This window comes from Telmatherina bonti, assembly GCF_933228915.1.
Source record: "Telmatherina bonti genome assembly, chromosome: 7".
NCBI classification, from domain to species: domain Eukaryota; kingdom Metazoa; phylum Chordata; class Actinopteri; order Atheriniformes; family Telmatherinidae; genus Telmatherina; species Telmatherina bonti.
The window spans coordinates 27,597,392-27,621,412 of NC_136625.1; the positions used below are offsets into that span (position 1 = coordinate 27,597,392).

Consider the following 24,021-nt stretch of genomic DNA (forward strand, 5'->3'; position numbering starts at 1 on the left):
GACTTTCCATATAAGGCATGAGTTTATTTTGCTATAAACATTTTTTTGGCCTTTGCACTCAGTTATCTAGAAAGCAATGTGCACTTGTCCACAATCTTGGGTTAGATGGAGCGTTATTTACAGCGCTATGTCCGCAGACCTTTTTTGTTCCCATGTCCGATGGTTTCTTTATCATTTTCAGGTCAAAAGTAAAAGAAAGTTAACATACTGTGAGTGATAGTTTGCCACTCAGGTTGCCAATGTGTTTACTTTCTTTTGGCACAGACACACCACCATGAACAGAACATCACTAACAGGCGTCATTTTGATGTTGATTATAGATACTTACAAGTTTTCAAATTCCAGAGAAAATGGAATAAAGATTAAAAAGAAATGCTCAAAGACAATAACATGGTTCAGGGTTATCAAATTTTAAGCTGTTAAGCGTAACATAACTCATTCACCACATACATAATCATTTCTTCATCCCTCTACCCCCACCCACCTCTTCCATATCCAAAGAAAATAGGGTTAGAAAAGGAGAAATCCTCTTTCTTTGACTAATTTTTGAAGACCACTTAAGAGTTCCTCTTAACATATGAAAATCTCCTTTATCTTTACAAGGCATAGATGTTGCAAAGATAATTAGGCTTTATGACATTGTCTCTGTAGATTCAATCACAAAAACATATTGGTGTCGGAGAGCCTTGGAGCCTCATCCAGTCATAGTTTGCCAAAAGCATGGCAGTAATAGCAAAACTATGCCTCCACACTGGTACAACATAGCATCTCAAAGAGTCCAAATATTATTTATTCTCCCAAAAGTCTGTAACATAATGCGGTTTGCCAGAAGTACAACTGTGACATTTAAAAAACCAGCCAAGACTGACACCAAGAAAGGCCTAGCTTTAAGCCTTCAGAGTTTGTTGATTTGTAAATCCAAATTATTTGTGTCCAAGAGGCCAACTCAGTGAGGTTGTCCCTGAAGCAGCAAGTCCAACTTGTATGTAGTGTAACTCCTGAGCTTGGCTAGTTTGCTCAGCTAGCTAGCTGCACAGCTGGGCCAGCTCAGGTTCAGGAAAAGCATTAGGTAGCTTTGAGTTGAAGATCTGTAGAGACTCCTTGATTCGCGCTGCCTCTCCAGCGGACAGCTTGAGACGGTGGCGTAGCAGACAAGAAAACAGGTCAAGAGGCTGTGGTGCTGGTGGAGACAGCCGATTAATCCGGTCTCTCATCTCCAACAACATCAGAAAGGCAGCGTCTTGTGTACCCTGTGTGTAGGGGTAGTCCAGTTGGAGAATGAGATCCTTGATGCTTTCTGGGTCAAAGTGCATGCTATATCCAAAGACTTTAAGCGTGTTGATCTTCATATAACCCATGTTTGAAGTCTGGTCATCCAAGTCCAATGGCTCATAGAAGAGAGTTTCATTAACTGTTGGATCATCTGTGACTATGCGACTTCGTAGGTAGATGTGCACAGTTTCAAAGAACGATTTCCACTTGCTGCCGAGAGACAGAGTCCAGTTGTAACACTGTGCAGTGGCAACAGCATCCAGTTTAGTTCTCTCCCAGTCTGGGAAGTCTGGCTGGGTCACTGGCATGAACCAGCTCTCTGAGTGACTACCCCCAAATGGATTTACATAAACTGCAGGGACGGGTTCCAGTGTTGAATTTTTAGTCAAGCATATCTGGAATGAAATGCCCATCAGCATGTGGATAAGGTTGGATTTATTTTTGTTACTCTTGAGCGTCAGTAGCATCCTCTTCCTCCAAGCAGGATTGAACCAACTTCCCAAGCGAACGTCATTGCTGATGTAGATGGCATGGACCTCTATTTTGCTGTCCAGTCGCTGAAGCAGGTATTTTACCTGGAAAAAGGATTGGCAGACGGTAAAATTACAAGAAGTACAAAAAAATTACTAGTCAATCAAGCACACTGCTTCTCATTTTTTTCTGTTATAAATGTGTAGTCTGTTTTTTTTTAACAGTTTTGACAAAAATAACCATTTATCAATCAACAATGATATATGAAATATTGAAATAATGTTTAAATAACAATGAAGGCTATACTGTATAATTTCACATTTGCTATTATTAGTATGAACACATATTTTGAAATACCTGATTTTTAAATAAGAATCTCGTCACCCTGCAGATTTTAGTTTGACACTTCAGAAATTTGTCTCACTAGCGTTTTTTTTCAAAGTTATCTACATACCTTAAAGCACATGTCGACACAAAGAGACTAGCAATATTTGATTTGTTATATTCTCTTATTAGAAGCACAATGTATCTTTATGTGTTCACAGAGTATTTAGGATCAATGGTGTAAATATATGAGGAGCTTTAAGAACCTCAGCATCGGGCATGTCCAGGTCAAAGGTCAGGTAATGGTCCAGGGATGCTGCAATGCTGGGCCAACAGAAACCAAGATGGAGAAGGTTGCCATGGTGACAAGTTCCACAGCGGGTGGCGTTGTCAGTGGCACAGAGGGAGCAGGATGTGGGAGAGGGGCCCACAACACAGGGGACAACTCCCTGGCAGGTGGGTTGATCCACAGGGCAGCTACAGCTCTTCATCTCCTCGGAGAAGAAGCCCAGGACTCCATGTTCGTTGCAGTAGAGCAGAGATTGAGCCCTGTTTAGCCAAAATGCAACAGGCCTGCAGAGGAGAAGGAGTAAGCACGGTAATAAAGATATAGTTACAACATGCTCTTACAATTAATCAAGTCTTTTCAACGTTTTCTGACATGTTCACACCTGGCATCACTCATATGTGAAAAGATTTTTGCCTTTGTAACCACCCCTAACTCTACTGTAAAGACACACACACTTTTTAACTGCATATATTTTGATTGCTATGTAAGATGTTTCATTACAAATCTGTTGTGTTCATATATTTTGTAAATGCACGAGGCCGCATGTTTATACTTTATGGTCCCTTCCTAAGCCCTGGAAAATTGGTAGATATAAGAATGTAAAACCCTGGTGCCAGCACTGTTTGTCCAGTTTGATTGTCAGCTGCTCCAAATTACGTCAGCAGGCTGGATGCTATAATGTAAGACATTTAAGGTAAAATGTGACACAATGCAGGTATAGACTCGCTTAGGTAAGCTCATTAGTTTTGGTGTCATTTATTTATTTGTTTTTGCCCTTGTTCATTCTTACCATGACTCTTTGCACAAAATAAACTTAATTCCTCATTGAACTGTTTAGAATGTCATACACGTGTTTGTTGAAGTGTCTATTTTAAGTAAGCCTGTAGCAAAAAGTAAATGCATTAGTTCAAAAGTGGATTCATATTTGCCTTTTTGTCAAGAATACACAAGGAGTGTGAGTACAGAAGTTCAAGGTGTACTCATACAGCTAAAGGTTAGTAATAAGACCCTTACACAAACATGATAATAACTCTTTTATTACAACTTTCTTGCATCAACTTTCTTGCATCTGAGATGTTACAAACAGTTTTTTGCAAAAAACAAATGTTTTGGTGTGTACACAACCTTTGCTCTTTGGAACATGTTTTAATATCAGTCTTGTAGGAACTGTTTAATTGTATTTTTTTTTTCTCAGTGAAGTAAAGTATTGCCTCAAGTAATTTATTTTTCATTTTTTGTCTTTACAATTGTTACATTGTGTTAATTTCTTATGAAACTGTATGAAACAGAAAAAGAAACAATGTTTACAAACCGGATGAAAGTGAAAGTACGCATCAAAGAGTATTTTGCTCCAAATAACAGCAGTTTTTCATTAATTGCATTGATAACCTCAAGCATGGTCTCAGTAGCTGCTTTAGTTGGATTATGTCATTTTAATTCCAGCATCAAGAGTTCATATTTCTTTTCTTTGGGATCAGTATCATTCAGGCTGCTGTGTTCAGGACTTGTGGAAGAATAGTGCATGGCTCCTTGTTTAATTCTGTTTCTTGTAAGATGTTCAAGGTTAAGCTGGTTTTCCTTGTTACTGCCTTTCAGAAAGCCAAGGCATTAGGCTAAGCTTCACACACCTGTGACTGAATCATAGAAGAAAATCCTTTATGTTTGAAGAAATGTCATAAAACTAAAGGAAATTTTAATCATATGTAATAAAACAGCTGAAGGAAATGCTTGTTTTGTTTTGGAAGTGGAGTTCTGTGACATACCTTTCCTGTAATCGACATCAATCAAAACACTCTCAGTTTATTGAATCTCGCAAATCCTGATGGTTGAACAAAACGTAAAGACTGACAACTTTAAGAAATCTTCTCTAATTCAAACAATCGGTTTCATATTTATAGCAAAAGGCGAGCTATATCTGTTCTTTCATGGTGTCACTTTATGCAAAGGGAATTAATTAACTTGGTAACTTCACATTTTCAACCACTGAAACTTGATATCAACAAGCTCTAAGTGATTAAAATTTTCTAACATTTCTAAAGCAAATTATCAATGTTATTTCAGAAAGAGAATCCATGCTGAAAATAGTCACATGATGCATTAAAACACAGGTGTCAAACTCCAGTCCTGGAGGGCCGGTATCCTGCAGGTTTTTGTTTTCTCCATGCCCCAACACACCTGACCAAAATTAATAAACAGGTTGAAGAGAAGCTTCTGGATCCATTTGATTAGAATCAGCTGTGTTGGAGGAGGGAAACAACAAAAACCTGCCGGATACCGGCCCTCCAGGACTGGAGTTTGACACCCCTGCATTAAAAGAAGGATAATGACGCATCGAAGCGAACCCTCCTAGTTGTCAGTCAAGACTGAGTATTACCACGTTGTCACCTTTAAGACAGCAGCATCACCACAGCTTAGGCCTATGAACACAATTCCATTACATAAAAGCAATTGATGACATTTTTTTTCTTTTTTTAAACTGCTCATCGACTACATTTCTGACTTTCTAGATAAAATGGGGCTTAAACAACAGAGTTATCTGACAGTACTAGAGGTAATTCCTGCCTAAAGCCAGAGCCTTACTTTTTATAATGACTTTTTGCACTCTGTGTTACAAAAATCAAATTGTGTAGCAATAGTCTAATTATACCCTTTGGGGATTATTAAAATATAATTAAACTGGGGTGTGGAAAACAAAAGATTTTTAACACAACTGGGTGCACCAAAATTACTGTTACTTAAGCAGAGACAACTTACTTTGCAAAAGGGGAAATCAGGCATCTCATTTGTTCAGTTGGTCAGTTTTAAAAGGGTAAACATTTTCTCTTGCAATAATGCACCATTTTTCATTTAGTTGATCTTTTCTGATGTTATATTCTGATCTAATTTACGTATTTCAAAGAACAATTGGTCTGTTTGGTGTGTTGTAAATGGCAACCTTTTGAGTAAAAGACCAACACATTTTGACCAACATAATCTTTGTGTCTTTTGGGGCTCGAACACCTGTGTTGTAAAGACTATATTGCTAAATAACCAATATGATGACTGTTAACTGGTATCACATTCAGTATATTCTGGATTGGAAGCAGTTATTAGTACTATTCTTTTTGGTGAAAGACAGTTTAAGTAATACCACTACAAAATCCAATAAAAAACTGTAAACTGACATGATATCAAATGACTCTATTAGGACCTCTTCACAGTAGCAGAAAGCACTCATTGTTAAAAGTTTTGAAACACACACTAGTATTCATTTATGAGTAATGCTCAATTCGATAAAAGGGCACCACAATAAGGAACTGTACTATGGTTCTGAAGATGAAGAGGTTAAGGAAGTGTGTATTGTGCATTTTACCCTTATATATAAATATATAAATTTATATCTATATCTATATATATCTATATATCTATATCTATATCTATATATATATATATATCTATATATATCTATATATATATATATATACAAATGTGTAAACTTATCAATTTTGGGATTATATCTGAAATTGGCAATAAAAAAGTGCAACTAGGTGTATTTAATATATATTTTTGTTATTTTGCATCCAGAGCTAATTTGTTTTATATGTGCAGTACATTTTGTTCATAGTGCAAAGGCTCATAGCTAAAACACCAAATCTCACTAAGTCAACAAGTGTTTTGGACGATTATCATCTTAAAGGGAGCTGAAATGCAGCTCCTCGTCATGGTTTCTACATTCCCGTGTGCCTCTGGAGGTTACTAAATTCAAAGCTTGGCTTTTACAGTTTTCTGCTATTTTCAACATGCTAAACAACTACATGTGTATGGAATCAAAACAAACTTTCTTGTTGTGATAAAGAAAATGTGTGTTTTTAGAGAGTTTATCAGGGGGTTACCTTTCTCGAGGCAGACTGATGTGAGGCTGCTTGGGACAGCGTTTGCTCAGTGTAAACAGTTTCCTGACGATCTTCTGAGATTTCCCCAAGACCATTGCAGTGCTGGATTCAAGTTGGGTGTAGCGCTTCTGGAGGGATAGATCAGCAGACCAGAACTTGGCAATTGTTGACACGTTCAAAAACCGGTCCATGGGCAATCGCTTCAGGAAGGCTTTGAATTCATCTGAGGGGAATTCAAAGGAGACAAGGTGGCCAGAGGGGATTGGGGATTGGGGGTTCAGGATGGAGAATGGGGTGGAGGAGAAAATTTAGAACACAATTAGAAAAGTTTAGGCAATATAAAGAAAAACTGTCTTTAAGCACTTCAAACTGCTTTAGTCCCTGTGGCAAGAAAATGTAATGAATGAGAAGCCAAGGGAGTTAAAGTGTCGTAAGAATATTAAAAAGGCTGTTATGATTGAATGAATTGCCATTACTAAATAAACACCTGTGCTTTAATCTGCAGTTATACTAATCTACAATGCTATTAGAAAACAATCATGCTCACTGTGGCATCTTCCGCAACATAATCATTTAAGAAAACTGATGTCAGACCATCTGGTGTGGCATGCAGTTGGAGATTATTATTTGTAACTTTGTCTTCACCAACCCAAACAAATCCATAATCACAGGCTGAATAGTTTGGTGTGTGATAGAATGACAGAAGCCTCCACCTATCTCTGGCATGAGCCTTTAAAATGGAAAAATCCCCAAAAAACAGCTATGCATGTAATTTGCAGGAGATTTTGCAGCTGTCACAGCATGTGTGAATAAATCAATGGAAATAAAGGGGCGACATGTAATTTTAATGCAGCTGTTTAAGGACTGTCATGTCACTCCAGATTTCTTATGACAGCATAGGATATATTGTTATTTTTCCAATAAAGTTCAAGTGAATCAAATTCAGGTATTTGCATGGACACGTAATCTATGTGCAAGATAATGCAGATTACTGGAAACAGCCAAGCCTGCCACCAAGCTGTCTGTCTGACAGCTAGAGCAAATACTTTAAAAAAAATAATGGAGGGAAAATTATTGTGGGATTAAAAAGCATAAAATCTCTTACTTAGGCCTAAATGCTTTTGAGTGTACCTAGCTGTTCTGCCTTCATTACTTGAATGCATTTTCCTCAGATGTCAGCAGGCCCAGATTTAAGCTGTCTTAACTCAAATGGTGAAAGATAACAAGAAGAGCAAGAGGAATTGGATTCATTTTGTGAGCATAAATTGTTGCACTGCTGGTGTTAGAAGGGCTACACAGCAACTAAAAATGGAAAAAAAAAAAAAAAAAAAAACAATCTGGAAAAGCTCAGGCCTTTTCGCTTATGCCTAACCTCTCTTTAGTGTGTTTGGATTAACAAGCAAGTACAGGAGAGGGTTTTTTTTTCTTTTTCTTATATTAATTTTACAGTGCAAATTAGGTGTGATAAATATGTGAAAAGTCTGCGTTTATGCTTGGTGGGCTGAATAACCAACTGAACAGTGTAATCCCACAATTTGTACTAATTATTTGTACATATTGGAGTAACAAAAACCATTCAAACTAACACACCAGAACAAGTTTGAGGAGAGATAATACTATATTATGAAGGGTACACAGTTACATACGAATATAAAGACAGTTGTGATCACATATTGTGCACAACATAGCAATCAACATATGTTAGAAGGGCTGTAGTTGCAGTCACATCATGTTAAAGTTCAATTATTGAACAAATGACAGGAAAAAATGATTCAATACAAAATTAAAGTTGCTTGATAAATAAAATACCAAAATGATAATTTATTGATAAGTAAGTTGTTTAAGGACAAGAAATATCCTGATAATAATCCAGTATGTTCAACTAAGATTGCTGGAGGATTCACAGTTTGACTGATATAAAATCTTAATATAAGCCGCAAGTAATCCTTATAGGATGAGAAACATAGATTTTCTTTTACATTTTATTGCCTTCTCAAGCCGGTAATTTCCCTGAAGTGAATACTCAGAATGTTACTTGCCTTGCAGTTTATTTCACCTAGTAAGTGTAAACATTAATGAAGGCTTAACAGTGAAATCATGGGGGAATTTAATGGTGGGAGTGTGATGTCACAAACATGCTAATTAAACACAGAGTTGGTACATAATTAAAAGAAATGTCCCCAGACAGTTCATTCCTTATTTATTTATTTATTTATTTAAGTAATCTGCAGTCTAACACTTTCACTGTTGTGGATTTAGACCAGGGGTGTCAGCATTTGTATTAGCAAACTATATCCGGTATAAAACTTGTGACTTAGCAATCCTGAGTGTTTGAAATTAGGAAGATTGGATTAAGTTTAGTAAAACTTAAAACTCACTGTCACTGTTAAGATAATTCAATTTTTTTTTGTATTTACTTGGCTATTTCACCCCTCTCTAAAAACTAAATTAACACAATCTTTCAGCACATGTGAGTTGAGTCTACACTGGCTGTGCTCACGGTCACTGTTATTTCCAAGAGTTTGGATTCTAACTGAATCATTTTGCATTGGATAAAGTGGGAATTATGAATGTGTGGAAACCTGAACAGACCTTTGACTCAAAAACAGGTACATTATCCTGGAAGTGTCGCAACAAACCACTGATTTTGGTCAAATTTGCACCGGAGTAGTAATATTGCTGGTTGCCGGGACTGTTTTGTATTTCTTTGTATTTGTATTTATCCTTTTTCGATGCCACACAGCAAAAATCCTGGAGGCACTGTTTATTTTATAAGCTACATGGGCAAATAATACCTCTACCAAGGAGAAAACGTTGAATTTCCTACGTAGACGCTGGACACAGTTGGACTACATTTCAGTGAGAATATCATGGGCACAAATGAAACAGCTTGTACTCTGTGTTGAGTTTGCCAAGAGCGTTCTAGTGTTAAGACCATGTAAGTCCCATTATAAACCAGCGGGCAAATATTATGCCAGTATGGAGCCTCTGGGAAACATGAACGCATCACTTCTTTTTCTGTCAAAGCCAGCAAAGTGATACCTTCTAGGATTGTTCTGGAGAATCACATTCCCATGTGCTGTCGTTGGCAGGGAGACAGCAGTGGAATCTGCAGCCAAGTCGACCTGAGCTGAGCCCAGCTGACAAAACTCAAGCCTATTACAATGCTCAGTGATCCTAAATGACACAATAGTCTGTCTCTTTCTATCCCTCTCTTTGTGCATGTGATTGTTCTGGACTTGCAGGATGAGACTGTCTCTTTCCCTCTTAAGTTGCCTGCTTAAAGACAATCCTGCTTTTGCTTCTCATGTTATTCCCAGCTACCTGATCTCTTTAATCGTCTTATAATCTCTTTTTCATACGGTTAATGATGCATTGCAGGCATTCAGATTGACACATTAACTTATTGCTTTTCTTGCGAGTGGCTTTACTCATTTGATCTGTGCTACTTTAATTTTAAAAACAATCATTTGGTGTTTTAAACATTAAAAGCTGCACTGAACTGAATGTAAATTGATCTTGTGATGATTATATCCCAGATGTGCCGCTATTTTGCATGTTAAATTCTCAAAGTCATACCAGGGGTTGCTCTGACTAACACAATATGTTTTACATTAGGAACAAGTCAACAGTGCAAAGCAGAGTAAAAAAAGAGGATAGAATGTGAAGGAATGCAGATGAGAAACTGTGAAAGTCACTGCGGACTACCTTAATTTGTCTTTTTTGTGTGTGTGTGTGTGTTGATTTATTTTTCTATTTTAAATTCCTGTCTAAAATGTTTAATCTGCAAGTTTTAGTGACGTTCAATCAGTCACCTTGATTAATACTGGCAGACAGCAGTAGTTGCCATGCAGGGATGCAGTGGCTGGACTTTGCACCGGTGATGTTCCAGATTTATAGAAGCAAGGTTTATTGATGGAAGCTGAGCTTTATTAAAAAGGAGGAAATGACAATTTTATAGATCAGCTCAAATCTAGCATTTTTTAGGCCAAATAAATTTTAACAAGACCCTTTCATGACTGTACAAGAGCATGTAGAAAAACTTGTGTGTGAAGAACAATTTAAGTTTGAGGGCAGAGCATGTGCACGTGAAACACATAGTTAAAAAAAAAACAAAGCCCTAGTAAATCCAAGCATAACATATTTGCACACATAAAGGCACTCCTTGAGGTGTTTTGGGGGAGAGAACTACAATATTTGAGCACAATACCCCCAGAGCTTGCTGTCAAGTACGCAATCTACAGTCGATTGCAAACACTGATACAGCCCTCCAGAGATGAGCGGTCGTGAAAAGCAAACAGTGGTAGAAGTTCCTGGAAATTGCTTTTTACTAATAATAATGATTAATAATATTTTGTAATACTTTGTATAGTTCTTTCCAACAACCCTCAAGTGACCAAAGTGCTTTACAAAAGACAAAACATCATTACAGCTCACCACACAAATGCACTTACACAAAAATACAGAAAAAACAAATGAGCAATAAAAAGAAATAATCATGGAAGTAAACAGAATAACAGACAGAAATAGGATAAAAGTGTCCCAATATCACGGGGTAATCACGAATAAATAGTTTTTAAGTTTAGCCTTAAAAAGTAGCAGATGAGAGATAAGGAGCAGATCAGGAGGCAGCTTATTAGTGAAGAGCCTCTCCTTAATTCATCACAACAGCATCTTCAATAATCCTGTCTCTTTCTGTGTGCTTTTAATTCAGTTGCAAACATAAAAAATGATGTTGGAGTGGGGATATCTTCAGGCAAACATTTCAGGACCGTCTCTTTTCCTCTGCCACGCATCCGACTTGCAGACACAAAGTGTAAAACAGACGGTCCAGAACTGTCAAGGAAGCAGCTATCACCATCACTTCAAAGTGTCTGTAACACATTAAAAGCCTCATCCATAATACATGGCTGGCACTACTGCTCACAGAAAACTTAGGACAGATTTTGTTTGCTTGCCTCTTTATATCTTTATTTAAAACTGAACCTGGAAGAGTTTTTGCGGCGTGTTCTAGCTGCTTCGTGAATCATTTTATCTTTTGGAACAGTGGCCCTTTACTTTAAAAACTATTTTACTTTTCCAGGACTCGAGTCCTTAAAATAAACATGAGAATCGTTGACATGTATGCATGTTTTTTATTTTAATAAATTTTTAAAAAATAGGGAAAAAGTTTGCACTGTGGTTAACGCAATATTTGAGAGCAACATGAAAGTGTATTTTATGATAGAAATTTTACATGTAAAACTAACTCTTTGATGTGATTGCTATAGTCAGGATCAAGAGGCTTATCACATCTACTGTTGCACATTTGTATCTACAAATGCTGTCAAACAGATCAGGTAGAGAAGGACAGAGTAGAAAATTGGTCTTAGTGGGTGATTCATTACGATGTACTCTAATTACATTTTCTTCTTAACACAGTAAGCCTTTTGTTTTCAGATTAGCCCATAATCCCTGAAAGACATGCAATTTTTTCAGACACATCTTCTGTAATTATAGTTGAAAATCCTTCACAGGACAAAAGCACTCTCTGTACTTTACTTCAGCTGACCTCATGAATTTAGAAGTAAATGCTAAACTATTTATCATCAGTAGATTAATCAAACTTGCATTCATGTCTGTATCCAAAAGTAAGGAAAATTGTGAGTCTTACTAAACTTCTTACAGCTGTTAAAGCTGTCGTGTTAATCACAAACAAATTATTTTTAAAGACAAGTTGTAGGACACCGCATTCGCCAACTATTAACAACTCAATGTGGGAGTTATTAAAACAAGTCCGTTTGTTGATATTGGCAACAAAAATGATTGAGTTCAATTATTGAAGAATAAAATTTATGTGGCGTGACAACACTGTAGCTTTGCCATCTGTGTTGCCTTAGAAACCAAATCAACTGACCCTGTTTTCTTCCTCAGGTCATCACTGCACTAAATAGTCAATAAATACTTTGTGCATATTTGCACTTGGACTCAACTGCGTGCACTTTGTTGTGAGCACTTTAGCCTGACAGGTCAGACCTGGCTTTGCTCGATGCCTTCTAATAATTGTCTCTTTAGTGATGTCTTTGTTGTCAGATGGATGTGTGTGGATTGTGATGATTTTATGATTTAACATTGTACTGTTTTCAGAGTGCTTAAATTGTTTTTTTTAAAAATATGTTTTAGTATTCAGGGTAGTATCTCAAATTCTGTTTAGGATTCAGATGCTGCATCTGCCTGTCATTTTTTTAGGGCACCATGTTCCAAGTAGAAAAAAAAAACATGGCTAGTACATTACAGATGGAGCTGTTAGAGGGAAGCAGTGAGAGAAATTTCATGCTTTCTTCAGCATAGCATCCAGTAAAGATGTCTCACTTGCAGAGTTATTCCTCACACAAAACAGATGCTTAGTTAATGTAGTTTGGAACAGTACCAGTAAATACAATTTACAAAATAATTCATTATTCGAGAAAAATATTTTTTTTAGCATAATGAAGCGTTCCTATTAAGTGTCCACATTTTTTTTTTTTTTTTTGCTTAATATGTACATATAATGTGTGAGAAAAGTTCACACAAAGTACCTTTAAATTGGGCTTTAGTGCTTTTCAGTGTAGTGACCTTGTAGAGCAACACTCTGCTTCACACTGCTGCTGGTGGGTTTTGGCAAGCTTTAAGTGAACATTTGCATCTTGTGCTGCCAGTTTTTGACCTTGAATTTTATTTTAGAAAAGATGTCCCATGTAGTGAAATCTGGAGCTAAAAAGACTCAACATTTTGAACACAGTGTGAGCGGTCACATGTTATCAAGCAGTTCCAGCTGTTCGAGACAAACACTCTGCTCCAGGTGTTCCAGGACATTAACATTGGTCTTACACTTTACAAAATCTTACTTTTCTTGATATATTTTTCCTTTGTAACATGTTTTTTCTAGATACTTTTAGGTTTTTTTTTTTCCTTTTTTTTGTTTCTTTTAGGATCTTATAATCTCATGTTTTTTTCTTTTTTCAGAATGCAGTTCCATAGACTTGAATGATTTATTTACACCTTAATTAAAAAATAAAAGAAAGCTATTACCCGTCATAGTTGATCCCCTGCAATGCCAGTTTCTCTCAAAATCTCTCATTTAAAGACTTCACCCGAGTCACTAAGCTCGAGCTTTTTGCAGAATACAGATGAACTAAATGACAGACCAATTCCCTTCCTGTCAGGTAGTGCTGCAGGGGAAGTTTAACTTGCCCACTTGAGGATTCGTAACTTCATGCAACAAAATGTCAGTAAAGACAACCAACCTTTGCGCTACTACAGCAGCAGCTGAATGAAACTGAAACACATCCAAGTAAAACACACAAATCCAAACATATGTGACAGATCCACACTTAACATTTCAAAGCCATCGTCTAAGTGAGGAATGGGATTCATTCCTGTTTGGGAACTCAATATATCTGCACACACAACACATTGGAGAAGCAATGCCATCGAAGTGTTTGTTAGTGGACTCTTGTGGGTGATTGCAATACAGAAAAAATCTTTAGTGCCATACCTTTAGCCTCCATTATGTCATACAGAACATCAATCTCAACTTGGAGCACCACATTCCCTCTTGTTCAAGGTTAGTGAGAAAGCATTACAGTTCACATTGGCTTAGGCCACAGTTCTTAAATAAATTCCCTTGATCCAAATGGTGATCCGGATCACAACCAAAATTAAATCAGTTCTTCCTTTTCACTTTTCCAACATCTCCTGAAAATTTAATCGGAATCCGTCTATAACTTTTTGAGTTATCTTGAACACTAATAGACAAACAGATAGACGGCAGGTTAAACATAACCTTCTTGGTGAAGGTTAAAATATGACATAAATAGAAATATGGACAGCATCTGCATATACATTTATAAGTGAAAAAAGACAATTCATTCAGTCTTGTACAAATATGAATTTAAGCCACAGTTCAATGTTTTCTATTAAAAGTGAAATTTTAATTGCAGGCATGCTCTAAAATACAAAATAACATGATTAGTTGCAAGACTGTGACATGTTTGGTTAGTTTGACCTTGAAGTAAAAACCATTCAACCATTTTACACATTTAATTCACTTTTTCAAAACATAATTATAAAAAAAAGCCTTTATTAATGTTGTTTAAAATGAATAATTACAACAATTAACAATTTAAAAGCTGTGTGTGTGTGTGTGTGTGTGTGTGTGTGTGTGTGTGTGTGTGTGTGTGTGTGTGAGTGAGGGGTTTTCTTTTGTCCAGTTCAGGACCTGGGTCTTCCAGTCCCAAGTTTACTTCTCCAACCACTGCGGCACCACTCTCACTGCCGCTAAACAGCTGTAGTAAAAACATAAGGAACATGACTGAAAAAAAGAAAGTAATGCCACTTCATGCTACAGAAGCAAAACTAATCAGACAAATAAGTAAGTTATGAAAGCAGCTGTGAACAAAATAGTTTTTACTGTGTATCTAATGCAACACGGCTCTATGAAATGAACTAAAAACGACTGAGAGGAGAAGAATAATGAAAAACATCAGAACAAACGAAAATATGAAACAAGCTGCGGCTCCTGCTAACACATATAATCAGGAGATGTAGGAAGAGCCAAAGACCAATAACAGAGAACACATCAAAAGTGTTCACAGTTAAGATTAAGGCAAATATAAGAATTTGGATCCTTGTGACCCTGCGCTGGAATAAGAGGATATAGGAAATTCATGGAGGGGCAGATGAAATTTGCATTTCAAATGCTTTTGTGACAGCATTGGATTAATTATAGTTGTTCTTTTTTCATTTACAAATGCTCAGTTTACATTTAATCATCCCAGCAATGTAAAATCTCGATATGCTTAAAACTTAAAGCGACCGGAATGAATCTGTTGCAGACGAGTAAAACCGCTCCTCTTCCTCGCTGTGGTGCTGTATAATCCTTCAGGTCAGATTCAACTGCCCCCGGCGGAAACAAACACAGCTGTAGGCCAATGCGCCTTTAGCATGGCTGTTTGAAGATGAACTACCTCCCTGACTACTGCCGAGGGATCAGAAATGGAAAATGGATTTAGGCAGACGTGGAGGGGGGGAGGTCAGTCGTTAATATCCAGCAAGCTACTTTCAAGCTGCGTCCACCTGAGGGGAAAGCCTCTCAATCTTTTTTTTTTCTTTCTTTTTCTCCCTCCAATCTGTCTTTGAAGGGCTGGCAGAAAGCATATGCTCTTCTTTGCAATGGCCTGTTTCACACTTTGATGACTATGCGCATCAGGGGGCTGTGCAGGAAACCTCCGCCTTGCATGACCGTGTGCTGTAAGAAGCCCAGTAACACCTCGCTTTCCCATTGTAGGCTGTTGAACTGCACCAGTGGAGCAGCTGGAGGGTTATTGAAGGACATATTAACAGCAGCTGAACAGCACTGGATCACTTCCCCATGTTGCCTACCATCATTGAGATATTGTCTGAAGATTTAGCATTGCGGGGTATTACTTCCTGCAGACGGTTAGTTGTCACTCAGGTAAGTGAATGTACTGCATACGGATGTTCGGATGAAGAATGTGGATCCTTCTTTGTCAGACAGCTTCTGTTTGTGTGTGTGTTAGCAAAGGTGGGAAAGTGGCTGAAAAAATAAACTCATCCTCATGCTTCCATTAATCAATCTGTTCACTGAAATGTCACCACAATGCTGGAGAGGACCCTTTGGCATTTATAAAAGACATGTCTTTTATGGGTGCAACGTTGACATCTTTGGCTTTATAAGCTGGTATAAAACACAATCAACCTGTTTCCCTGGGTAACATTACCATTCTCTTTCCAAGTGAGGTACACCAGTCGTTTCCACAATGAAAAAAAAACAACCTGCTTTGACATCTTTCCAGGGGAAAAAAAAACACACACTCATACATTATTTATAACTTATTAACTGAAGTAATTACATCAGTATTAACAATTGCTCAACGCACTCAGCTCTATATGCCTAAAACAAAGATTAAAATATGCACTTTCTGAATCTGCAGGCTCACAAACTGACATAAGAACAGAAACTTTCTTCAGTGAAGGGCAAACTGATTGCAGCTTACCAACAAAGTCAACTCAGAAGGGGCAGCAAGGATCATTTTGGTGTTATTTGTAGGTGTATTCATAAGAAAAAGTCAGTTTTAAGCATCTATAATCTTATTTCAAACAAATACAAAGGACTTGTTCATCTTATGATTGATCTTATTATATTGAATCCGATTTACTGGCTCTTTTAAGGTTTTTTCAGACTTCCATTTGCAACTAATGATTTATGCAACTATAGTTTATGCATCAAAAATAGAACATAATGAATATGTTGCTTTTGGAGAAAAAGAAAGAAAATCTTTCTTTACTGAATGTTTTAACTTTTTGTAAATTAAAGAAATAAAGCATTAGTTCGCCTGCTTGGTTCCTCTTGTTGCTACATAGGAAAACTTGCAGCAACTCTGAATTTACGGATAAAGGATACATGGAGGACATATGCACAATGCTAAACCTCTACTTTACCAGTGTAAGGCAGTCGTTAACATGCAGACCTCATACATTACAGGGAAGCCATTGCAGGGTCTAATGCCTGTGCCTAATAAGGGGGCATTAACCTTGAACACTCCCAAGGTCTCAGATAGCAAAAACAGCCCAGATGGGGCAGCGCTGCATTTGTCTGTAGACAGATGGGTTTTAACGGTGCACTCGCTCAAGCTGCAAATGATCCCAAGTTATGGCACCGCTCTGTTTATATTTTTACACCTTCGGTATTATCACAGGGTTTCTTTATGTGTGAAGGTTATGAAGCCAAATGCGTAAAGAGGCTGAAGAGCTAATTCGTATGTTGCATCTGGACCACAAAATCCTTACTTTGCCTGGTAGTCTGATATATTCACCAAATACTTCAGATATGAAGTTCTCAGTTTTCAAATACTGATTTCCTGCTTAATAATTTATTTGGAATTTTACAATGATTTCTTGTCCCCAGACAACAGGAGGTGGAGTTAGCTAGGTGGAAAGGACTACGATAGTAATTGTGATGAAATTTAATGCAGACATTTGTCCTCACCAGGTGATGAGAACTTCTCCTTTAGTGGACAACGCAGTTTATATGCTTGATTCATCTTGAACAAGGCATTTCTTGTTGATTGTCTTTGGCATGGACAATGGATGAATTCTAACAACTTAGAGACATTAGTTGTCATGGAAATGTTTAAGTAACCAGGCGAAACATCCTCTCACTATCTAAACAAAATAGATCTAGTGGATTCTGTGTTGCTCTAAAGCTTCAGGCTTGATCCTCTGTTGCCATGATACATGACTGTGCTGTCCTTCAGCTATCCCTCTCGACCCAATGTTAGAAGTTCTTCACATCTGTTATTCAATCTATCTCCACATAATAGTTCCTCCAAGTCCTTCTCCTCCAGCTTCCACTGCCTACACTGAGTGCTACATCTCTTGGGGTCATCTTCCAGATGTACATGTGGAACTTGAATGTTTCATCTTTGATGGCAGCTCTGACGCTCACTAGTCTTCTGCCTCCATCTTTGTGCTTTGCATATTGCCTATAGACACTGGATCTGAGGTAGAACCCTCCATGCATGATCATCCATGTAGAGGAGATGTCTGATAGAGGTCCCGTTCCTGAGTCCATATCCATAAGCAGTCTTGTTCCTTAATTGTCTGATGGGGTTCAGGCCTATACAAAACAGCAGCGGGGACGGTGCATCTCCTTGATCAATGCTACACTTGGTGGGAACTTGTGAATTTAGCCTCAAGGATAGTCTGCCGCGGCCTCATAGAGTTTGCAACAAACGATCTTCGAATGTTGTTGGTCTTGTACAGCTTCAGGCATTCCAGGATCAATGTGTGTGGCATTGAGTCACAGGCTTTCTAGTAATAAATCCAGGTGGTATTCTGGTTTGGGTTTTCAATCTTAGGCAACAGTTCTGTCAACCAGCATCTGGTGGTTTGTTCTTATAGTATTTTTATCAATCCTTTCTGCCCCTCTGTCACATATTGATCCATGTAAACACTTACATTAGCCCCCTTGACACCCGACAGGAGGTTCCATGGTGGGAAAAGGCAGGTTATTGGCCAGTAGTTGAATAGGATTTTTGCCTTCTGGGGATCTTTTGGGATCAGGACTGATTGTCCCTCGGTCAGCTATTCAGCATGACACCCATCCCTGAGCAGTTTGATTTTTGCGATGCTTGGCGCTAGTAGAGAGAGAAAGTAGCTTTTCATCAATTGTGTCACGTCGGGCCTGGACCATGGAGAAACTAAATGTAACTAAAACAGATTTAAAATAACTCTGGAGAAAACTGAAAAGAACGTTCAAATAAATAAATACATGAACATATTAATCAGTTTCTAGTTTCTTATCACTGTAATAAAAACAACTAAGGTGGGTGAGTTGAACATAAAATTTCAAGTATTTTGGCAAGAAAAAGCTTCAGCTGCAAGGCTCTCAGTCTGACAGATGCTGACAGAGGACTTCCAACAGTTTTGGGGTGAAAAAAGATTTTTTTTTTAAAAAAAGAAAGAAATCAGATATCAGTGATTAAAATAATGTTTACTTCTTTTGAAATTTATTGAAAAACTGCATTGTGTTTTAGATGATCTAAATACCAGTACTGCAAAGTATTAAGCTAATTTAAACTAATGTCTTTGTGCACAGCAATATTTCAGAGACATATCATGCAAGTTCCATCTCCAAAGGTCATGTGCTGTTTACAGTTTGGTCTTAGTTAATAAAAGACAGTCAGAGTCCTTTTTAATCAAAGATTGCTTAAAGTTACCAATTTTATGTGTAGTTATTTTTACACATTTTTCCGTCTCTCATTTGTGTTTAAAATATCTGTGGGTGCATCATCTTCTTACACTGTTCATGAAATCTAAGTTGACCACTGAGACAATTTTCCCATTCTACCTAAAGGCATTTTGTCCTACATTATTTGCAGCATTTGCCTTCTGATAAGCCCTGCTTTCAGATTACTATTCTATATTCAATGGGTGGGATCCTTTTCTTACGCGTATCAGTGTAAAAGATGAAAAGAGTATGTTATGAAACCTCAAAATCCACCCACATAATAAATAAGTTGGCATTAATGCTACATAAACCCAATGCCATTGATGATTTGACCATTTAGGCGTTTACAACATGTCTGTTCACAGCAATCTGGATACTTTAATGTGCAATTTAGGTCTTTCTATTGATCAAAGTAGCAATATTTTCTTGTGTCAGTCTTGAGGTTTTTGAACAGTTTCCAATAGTGAGTAGGTCCACATCTACAGGTGAGAAAACTTTCTCACTACTTTATGGGGAGCTTTTGTTCTCAGTCCACCAGAGTGGAGAAGCGCCTCAGTCCTTCCTGTAAGATGTCAGAAAAGTTTGTGGCCGAGGGCAAGAAAAAGAAAGGTGCTTCATGGAGGGGGTTTTGACTGCACTGAGCCTTCTGTACTGAAGCAACAGGAATGACTTTGTTCCCTGCAGGGACAGGAGAGTTGGAAGTAAGGAAGACGGATTCAAAGAGATTTGGCTGAGCGAGTGAGAGCGACAGAGATGGCGATGTCTGCAAGGGGTTTGGCAAGTGTTGGCACTGGTCAGCTTGTGTGGAGGAACTCCTCCCTCCTCCTTCCACATTTAACCTTTACCACAGGGAGATGTAATTAAAACTCCTAATGAAGAGCCCATTGTGAATTTATGAAGAACAAATTTGGTCCCAATTATCTCTTACCAAGAAGCTGTCACCGCTGAGATGAGCAACGAGGGGCTGTAAATATGTCATGTATTTTGGTATTAAATGGAAGGTGATCATCCGATCATAATAACTTGTGTCCCATTTCTAACTTGACTGAGTTATTGGCTGATGTTAACGGAAACAAACTGCTTCATAAATAAGCTGCTTCTCAAAGGAAAAGGGCTTATGGTGTGACCAAAACAATAACTGTTTATCCTGGCTTGGATTATTGTAATACAAGAAGTGACAAATAAGATAAGAAACCGCAGAGGATGGAAGCTTTACTTTAAAGCAGTGTTTCTTAATCCTGGTCCTCAAGTACCACTGGCCTGCATGGTTTAGAAGCAACCACTTTAACACACCTGAATTAAATAAGTGTCTGGTTTTTGGGCTTGAAAAGAACTTGGTGAGGAAGTTCCTTAATGAGAATCAGGTGTGTTAGAGTAGGGATGTGTTGAGACATGCCGGGCAGTGGTACATGAGGACCAGGACTGGGAAACACTGCTTTAGAGGGATGTGCCCTTATGAACTGAGCTCTAAAAGTTACTTCAGAAGTAAATACAGATTGCTTGTGGTGAAAAATAAATAAAAAATAAAACGACTGACATGACTATTTGTTTACTTTCTGAAGCATCATTATAAGGCTGGCAATAAGTGTATTACGCAGAAGCACAACGTGGCATCCAATTTAAACAATTCAAGGAATTTCTCGACATGGTTTTATGTCGAGTATAAGATTCAAATGGGTGTTGAAGGTACACAACAAATAAAGCATTACAATCAGTTTTGGAAAAGTAATTATTAACTGTTTTTGATGTGGCAATGGTAGCTTTTTATTATAAAATATTATGCTCATGAAAAAAATGTTCATTCATTCATTCATTATCCTAACCGCTCAATCCGATGATGGGTTGCGGGGAAGCTGCAGCCTATCCCAGCAGTCTTTGAGCGAAAGGCAGGGCACAGCTCAGCCAGTCCAATGCAGGGCATGAAAGAAATGTGCTTTTTATTATTATTATTTTTTTTTTCCTTAGCATCACTGTACCTTTAGAGGAACTTAAAGGGACAGAAATAACCAAGCAATTGCAGTTATGAAACATCCATGCTTTCTGTGTTTGTGTTTGTGACCCCATCATCCGCCTTGCCATTCTTCCCACACAGATAATGTGACTACATTAAGCTTCTAATGAGTAACTTTCCTCTTTCCTCATGCCTTATACACACAACTGGCAAATTAAATTAACAAATTAAATACATCATAAGACATTTGTTGATTATGTTATAGCGTCCATAACCACTGGGCTAGATAATTATCTTAAAAAAAATCTTAATCTTAATTTTCGAATTTGAATTCTTTATACTGTAAAAACTTCTTGATGTTTTTTTTTTTTCTGCCACCTAGTAATAAAACATAACCACCACAGTGACAATGTACTGAAATGTTTAAGAAACTGCCATGAAACAACAACAAAAATGCTCCAAAGCTACCAGGCTCCAAATGTGTCAACAAGATCAGATGATGATCCAAATACAGAGAATGTCTGTTCTATTCTATTCTATTCTATTCTATTCTATTCTATTCTATTCTATTCTATTCTATAGTCATTTAGCATATGCTTTTATTCAAAGCGACTTACATTTGAGTGAGAACAACACAAGCACAAAGTCAAACAGTAGAGGACATCGTAGGAAGGTGCTAGTGGACTGTCCAGTTGGACAGTTTTTTTAAAGTCAAAGAACACAGTTATCAAAACTATCTGTGTGCAATTCATTTTATAATATATATAAGAAGTGTATACTATGGTATGGTTGCTTTAAATAGAAATGAAGAATGATAAAATACATATACATACCTAATTCTATCACTATCAGATTAATATTCTGAATTAATGCCAACAAACTGACAACTTGTCCATGACAGCAATGGCTTCCTCATTTCTAAAAATATGGAATGATACATCTCTAAAATAGGAGGTCTGACTCTTTAGCTTGTCAAATTGTTGAAGTCCATCCTAGTAAGAGCTTTACAAGACACTGAAAAGTAAAGAAAAAGGGAAAAAAAAAGTTTGTCCTTGGCTGTTAATGAGGACCTCATTAAGAGCGAGCCCTTTGCGTGGTCATATCCAGCTGTGACTCACACTACAGATGAAGTAACAAAAGAGCACAAAGATGCACACACGTGCTGTGATGACATTTGATGAGATGTGTGTCTAATTGAGTCTCCAGAGATACACTTTAGCACTTGGCACTGAGAGTGCTTTAGTTCAGACGGTCAGACTAGCAGCGAGGAAGCACAACAGCAACAAAAAGGCAGCGTAGTATGTTTCACTCACTCGCTGACTGGGTAGCACAACAGTGTAAGATGACAGTCTCTTGAAAGATTCGGTGGTTCATAAAAAAATGTATTATATGAATGTTTTTAATAATTTTATTAATTTTTTTAAGTGTAATTCTTTTCTTCTACTTTTCTGTGCCATACTAACCAGATTTTTTTTCCCTTAAATTCCATAACTCCAGAAGTTCATGACATCTTTACTGAAAACCTCCCATCTAACAACCATTACCCCAGACCCTGAGTCTGTTTTCTGACTCTGATTAAGTCAGTGCACTTACACAACATGGCCGCTAGGCTTTTGGCATGTGTTCTCATTTCCTTCCTTGATCAAAGTCTAGTTCAGGGGTATTGAAGAGGTCCTTGAGGGGCTACAATCCTGCAGGTTTTCCATGTATCCTTGTTTCAATGCACCTGACTCAAATGGATCAGTCACTGTGCAAAACTTTATTTGCTGTTGTGTAAAATTAATGTGAACCAGGTGTGTCGGAAACGGTATGCACCAAAACCTGCAAGACATCGGCCCTCGGGGACCAACTTTGGGCACACCTGGTCTAGTGTACATTGCATGTAGAAACCCTGATCCACAATATGTACCGGGTTCCAGTAGCAGCCAAAAGAACCGGATTTTCAATGAAAGTTGGCCGGGCAGAATTTTCTACATTTAATCTTTGAGTATAAATCCCACTCAATAGTGATGGAAGATGAACAGTTCTCCGTTGTGGTAAAACTCAAATTTAAAAACTCAGCTTTAACATTCTTTCTCCACAATGATCAATTTCCCCCGACAGGAAAATAAAGAACAAAAGCTTAAACACCAACAGCAGCGTCTCACTCTTGAAGTTGTTCCTCATACTTTTGACATTTAACCCATTTGACCCAGAAAAGCTACAAGAACTATATGTCTGCAAAGCTACTGCAGAGCAAACATGACAGAACTTTTCTCTGCAGGCTGGTTGAGAGAAATGTTTAAAAACACAGATGGTGCTCAAAATGGACCTGCTGTTTCTCCACTCAGAAGTTGAGGAATCTCTGATAAGACTGGCCCCCATGTGCCTAGCTTTTGATGGTGAAGACTGAAGGGCCAATCACAAACTCACTAGTACTCTTGGCATCTCTGCCTCCTCTGAAATGATTTGAACAGTCTGGAGAATAGATGGATGAATTTGTTAGACAGATTTTTACTGGTTTGCTAAAATTGAAGGCAAATAAAATGGACTTTAAAAGGTTGTTTGTGTTTGGCAACTCTTTTCAGGTTACTTATTTAATTAAGGCTACCTTTATGCAGAGTCCAATTTTGTGCAGTTGTGCCAATTTTGAGGTTTTGGTGCAGTAAGTGCCCAGATAAATCAGGCTCAGCATAGCCTGATTTTGTCGTAATCTGCAAATAAACTTGGCCTTGAGAAGACCTTAACCTATCCATAAGACAATGATCAGAGCCAAAGGGCCAAGTGGTCTAAAATCACAAAGATAAAACAGTATAATTTTGGATGGACCAAGCCAGAGCCCAGACCTTGATTCTAGCCAGAATCTGTGGAGAGAATCTGTTCAGAGTGAACCATTTCAACTTGTTACAGAGGGAAAGTTATGAAAATAGTTTTTCCTCACCGTTGTGCTTGTTTCATTATGCTTGACTGGTCTGTTTATGTGTAGACAGTCTTGTACTTTTACTTTGCCTCCTCCCAAACTCTTCTGACCTTACAGCTAGCTTGCTTGTGTTTACCAGACCAGCTTAAAACTCCTTAAATTCTGTGAATG

At 37.7% G+C, this 24,021-nt stretch overlaps 1 protein-coding gene across 1 annotated transcript in view; it reads right to left on the bottom strand.

Moving 5' to 3' along the window:
- Window positions 1-1,025: 1,025 nt before the first annotated feature.
- Window positions 1,026-24,021, bottom strand: part of brinp2 (bone morphogenetic protein/retinoic acid inducible neural-specific 2) — a gene marked incomplete at both ends in the record, with an annotated part of 120,949 nt that continues 97,953 nt past the window's right edge. Inside the window, 3 exons of the mRNA XM_079243633.1 lie at window positions 1,026-1,847; window positions 2,334-2,640; window positions 6,229-6,451. Of these exons, the coding sequence (XP_079099759.1) occupies window positions 1,026-1,847; window positions 2,334-2,640; window positions 6,229-6,451 (1,352 nt within the window). The remainder of the gene's footprint in view (window positions 1,848-2,333; window positions 2,641-6,228; window positions 6,452-24,021) is intronic.